This window comes from Cibotium barometz, chromosome 2 (genome assembly GCF_041138505.1).
Source record: "Cibotium barometz isolate CiBa-2024 chromosome 2, ASM4113850v1, whole genome shotgun sequence".
NCBI classification, from domain to species: Eukaryota; Viridiplantae; Streptophyta; class Polypodiopsida; order Cyatheales; family Cibotiaceae; genus Cibotium; species Cibotium barometz.
The window spans coordinates 60,390,300-60,395,707 of record NC_141047.1 but is presented as its reverse complement, the minus strand read 5'-3'; the positions used below and the strand labels follow the sequence as shown (position 1 = coordinate 60,395,707).

The following is a 5,408-nucleotide window of genomic DNA, read 5'->3' as shown; positions in this document are numbered from 1 at the left end:
CATTTACTCCTTTGATGATGGATGTCATTCTTTCCCAAAGAACTCATGGGCAAAACATGTAAGCCTTGCAGATATAAGATTGAGTGCTAGAATGACTGCTATGCAACCCTGTGCAACCCTATATGCTGTGCAAGAATGCAGATGGATGGGTTACTAATGCATGCCTAAGGGGAAATCCCTAAGGATGGCCTGCAATTTTTTGAGAACTGGGTTTAACTGTGCGGAAGTGATTAACATGATGACTGACTGAATGAATGATGGAATGAAAATGATCTTAGGCTGGTTACCTGTAACGCTCTGATACCAATGTGACATGTGAGAGATTGACCGTAGTAATCACACCTTAGGCTAACTAAACTTCACTTAATGATGTTTAAGAGATAGACAAATAGTGCAATGCAATGCAGTTATATTAGATGAATGGGTTACAATGAGATCTAAATAGATCTATGATGCTGTCCTTCTCGAGATGAGAGGGATACGCTGAATGCTAATGATGAGGACTATTCCTGGCTCCAATGCTGAGGTCCACCCTTCGATGCTGGCTTCCCTCCATGTAGGAGGTAGGAGATGATGAACTAGGTGCTGAGTATGCTGAATATGCTGGCTGTATGCTGAATACTGAATGCGGGATACTGAACTCCTCACCCTCTTACGGTCTTGGGCTGAAGACCACCAAGCGATGATGAGATGAGGGAGATGTTGGACTGAATCTGATGCGCCACTATTTATATGCTGAGATGCTGCTGGTCGGCCAGCCTTGCTGCTGTCGGCCAGATACCTAACTGCTCATGACTACATAAATGCTTTAAACAATGCCTAAAATGCTGTCGGCTGATGAAGACTGTTGTTGGCTGAAGAGGACTGCTGTCGTCTGGTCCAAACAGCCCCGTCTTGATGAGATGTATGCTCTATATGATTGGTAACTGCTGTTGGTGCTATACAAGCCCCAAACACTGATGCTCATGATGAGCATGTCTAGATAATATTTGGATTACTGCTTGGATATTCTGCTTAAGGTTTATGGATGCTTAATGATGCCATGCCACCTGTACACCTGATGGGTGTGTACGTGACATTGATCACCACCTCCACGATCAGATTTCATAGGAGCCCTTCATTACCAAGGAACTACATCAATTGAGAATCTTGACGAACTTTCCGATGTCAGATTTATAAACCCGATGGAAGCACAGTTTGGTATCCACTGCCCCCTCCCGTGCATAAAGCCTCCCACAACTCTTTCCATAGATGTTTTCCACAAGGTTGCTCATCCCACAAAAACTTTCTAAGACAAGGTTTGATGTAATACTTCTGCACATAATAATGCATTCTACTCCTCAGATGTGGTTCCCAACACCAGATCAAGATTAGGCACATGCCCTTCTGCCTCTATTCGTGATCCTAATGCTTCCAACACTACAGATACTTCCCTGCAGCCAGTGTCACCCACCACAAACTCATGCACCTCATTGTTCACTTCTATCAAAGCAATTGCAGGCTTTTTCTGTGCCCCTGCATGTTTCCTAAGTTTTTCTATTTCATGAGCATCCTCCCACCTTCCAATGCTTGTGTAAATGTTTGCCATTAGCACATATGGAGTGGCACACTCTGGATTTATCTGGACAAGCTGCTCAAAGCATCTCAGCCCAAGGCCTACTTCTGCAAAAGTTTTGCAAGCACTGAGCAACGTTGTCCACATGTCTTCAGGCCAACGACCTGGCATGGTCTCAAGAAACTTTGCAGCCTCATACAAGTTTCCTGAGCGTGCAAGGAGGTCAACCATGCAAGTAAGGTGATTTACTGTCGGAACAATGCCGAATTTCTCTTTCATCACCTTGAAAAACTCCTGACCGTTGGATACAAGGCTGGCACGGCTACATGCACTAAGAAGACAAGTAAATGTGATCGCATCCGGCTCCACACCCTGTTCTTGCATGCTGTCAAAAAACTGTACAACCATGTCGCCTTTATGGTTCATGCTATAACCTTTGATTATTGCACTCCATGCCACGACACTTCGCACTGACAGATTTTGAAATACTGCCTGTGCTTCTGCAAGAAGGCCACATTTGGAATACATGTCAACCAGACTGTTGCCAAGAAAATCATCTTTCTCAAAACCCTTTTGGGCGATCTCCCTGTGTATATCTTGCCCCTTGTAAGTGGCCCCCAGTCTAGCACAAACTTTCAGGATGCAGGCAAGTGTTGCTGCATCTGCAGACACACCCTCCAATTGCATATGTTGAAAACAATCGAGTGCTTCCTGATCGGGTCCATGTTCAGCATAACCTGCAATTAAAGAGGTCCATGATACAGTATTTCGAGATGGCAGCTTCTCAAAGGCTTTACGTGCCTCTGCCAATGAGCCACATTTTGCATACATGTCAACCAACGCACTGCCAAGAAAAAGTTCTCTTTCAAGTCCCCTTCCAACGATTTTCATGTATAATTCTTGGCCCTTTTCAACTGATCCAATATTTCCACAAGCTTTCAAAGCGTAAACAAAGGTGAAGTCATTCGGTGATACACCCTGCAGTCCCATTTGTGTCAAACAATTCAGCACTTCTTGACCAGATCCATGTTCCGCATGGCCTGCAATTAGTGCACTCCATGTCACAGCATCTCTACATGAGAGCGTGTCAAAGACTTCTTGTGCCTCCCTAAGAGAACCACATTTGGCATACATGTCAACCAATGTGTTGCCGATAAACAAATCTCTTTCAAATCCCTTGCACACAGTCTCCATATAAACTTCTCTGCCCTTGTCTATGGCTCCAATGTTGCCACAGGCTTTCAACATGCAAACAAATGTCACCCCGTCTTCAGCAATACCCTCCAGTTTCATCTGTTCAAAGCACTTCACCACATCTTGACTGAGTCCATGGTCGATATGTCCTGCAATAAGTGCATTCCATGAAACTACATCTCGAATCAGCAGCTTCTTAAACACCTCTTGAGCCTCTGCAAGGTAGCCACTCTTAACATACATGCCTACCAAAGCATTGCCAACAGAAAGACCTCTTTCCAGCCCCTTTTGTGTGATCTCCTCATGAATCTCTCGCCCCTTCCCTATGGCCTTGATGCTGCTGCAAGATTTCAAGGCACAGACAAACATGGCAACATCTATACAGGCACCCTCCGTTTGCATCTGTTGAAAACATCTCAATGCTTCTTCACCAAGTTCATATTCAGTGAATCCGCTGATAAGGGCTGTCCATGATACCACATCTCGAATCGGAAGCATATCAAAGGTTTTGTATGCTTCTGCAGCTAAGCCACACTTGGCATACATGTCAACCAAAGCGTTGCCAACATAAACATCTGTCTCAAGACCCTTCTGTGTGATCTTGGTATGCATGTCTTGGCCCTTATCTAGTGCACCCACACTACTGCAAGCTTTCAGCATGCAAACAAAGGTAACAGCATCTGGAGGTATGCCTTCCTGTTGCATAGGTAAAATGCAATTCAAAGCATCAAGGCCAGGGCCATGCTCAGCATAACCTGCAATTAATGCATTCCATGACACTATATTCCGGCCTGGCAGCTTGTTAAAAATGTCGGATGCATCTAAAAGCAAACCACACTTAGCATACATGTCAACTAAAGTGCTGCCCACAAAAACATGTTCTTCAAGTCCACTTTGTACAACCTCGACATGCATCTCACAGCCTTTACTGATATCTTTGAGTTGAGTACACGCTTTCAGCAGGGCCACAAATGTGTAAGTACTGGGATACACACCATCATGCTGCATTTTTTGGTACAAGGTAAGAGACTGCTGCAATTGTCCACATTGAATGTGCCCAAATATGAGAGAAGTCCAGGAAAGGACATTTCTATGAGACAATTTGTTGAAAATCTGCGTGGCATACCGCAAGCTTCCACATTCAATAAATAATGGCATGAGGTTGTTTCCAACATCCATATGATCTTCCATTCCATGACTGCAAAGATGTTCATGTATGTGCTTGGCATACCCTAGATCCTTGTTTTTCCTGCACTTCTGCAAGATGCAAATGAATTGATCAACTGAGGGGAGCTGACGCATGTGATCGAGATGACTCAGTGCTTCCTCTAGGCTAAGCGTCTCCCAATGGCTGCCTTTCTCTAAATCGTGGCCTTCAAATGTATCATTCCCTGGGAGAGAAAGCCCACATTTTTTCTGAAAACAGTGGCCAAGCCATGAGGGTTCCCCTGCAAAGATAGGGTTTACATACCCTGTAAAACTAGGGTTTGCGGAGGCCTGTTTTGAGGTAGGGCTCGCAGGAGGCTTTTTTGAACATGATAGCTCCCCTGGCAAGCTAGGGTTTTCAGAGCTTGCAGACATTTGTATTGAGCTCGATAGCTTCTCTGCCAAGCAAGGACTTCCAGAATTGCCAAATTCCTGTTTTTCCCCAGGTATCTCACCTGCAAAGCTAGGGTTTTTAGTGTTTGCAAATACCTGTGATGGCCATGATTTCTCCCCAGAAAATGGAGGGTTTTCAAGAATATGTTCTTTCTTTGCATGCCTGAACATGCGGGCGGCATTCTGCTGAAAGAGATCTCCATTCCAACACTCCTTATGCTTGAAAATTTGTTCTGTTGGAGCCAAGACACAGAAGAGAGCTTTTTCTGTGCCCCCCTTAATCAAAATTGGATTTCTTCCTGTTGCCAATTTACTGTAGAAAGCTTCGGCTGTGCCAACAAGTAGTCGATCCCCACGCATATAGAGGAAAGCCCACTTCGATGTTTCAGAATCTCGTTTTCACACCTCATTTGTTGTTACTTGAAGTGGCCATTTGTCCCCGTCAAGTTCAGCATTTTGGCAGTAAAATACTTGCAAAATTTTAAAAATACATGAGTATAAAAAATAACATTAAAATAAAAAAAATTGCTATGTCTCACCAAACCGGTGACGGTCAAAAATCAAAAGAAACACCATGCCAAGGAGCAATACGCCATACGTACTAGCATAATATTTATATTGATACAGCATATTTCTATTAATACATACTGCATAGTGCTAGACTAGAAAAAATATTAACTCACTTTAAAAAAGAGGACAACCAAAATAAAACCATAGTTATTTTTTATTTTTTATGACAAAAATTTCTATGGATTCACATTTGGTAGAAACAGATTAGAAATGTCATTTATTGATCTTTCATGTGATTACAATACCAATTTTTCTTTTTTGGCATAAAGAAATATATTCTAGCTTATAGATGTTCTCCTCATTAAAAGCTCTTCTCAAAACGAACACCAAATCAACCCTACTCCAACCAATTAAATTTATAATTTTTTTTATATATCTAAAAATATTTTCAATAAGGTCTCTTACAACTTTGATGCAATCTTTGAAATTCGAAGCTACCAAAATCCTACATCGAGGAAGGCATGGACCGTTTCTCCCTCTAAGCACTGTG

At 42.9% G+C, this 5,408-nt stretch overlaps 1 protein-coding gene across 1 annotated transcript; it reads right to left on the bottom strand.

The window, feature by feature from the left end:
* Nucleotides 1-1,333: 1,333 nt before the first annotated feature.
* On the bottom strand, nucleotides 1,334-4,708 carry LOC147641291 (pentatricopeptide repeat-containing protein At2g33680-like). The gene has a single exon (XM_086812006.1). It carries the CDS (start codon nucleotides 4,706-4,708, stop codon nucleotides 1,334-1,336), a length of 3,375 nt encoding a protein of 1,124 aa, XP_086668132.1.
* Nucleotides 4,709-5,408: the final 700 nt, after the last annotated feature.

Excerpts from the sequence above, each read along its gene's own strand:
- LOC147641291 (XM_086812006.1), bottom strand. The coding sequence starts at position 4,708 with ATGCGTGGGGATCGACTACTTGTTGGCACAGCCGAAGCTTTCTACAGT.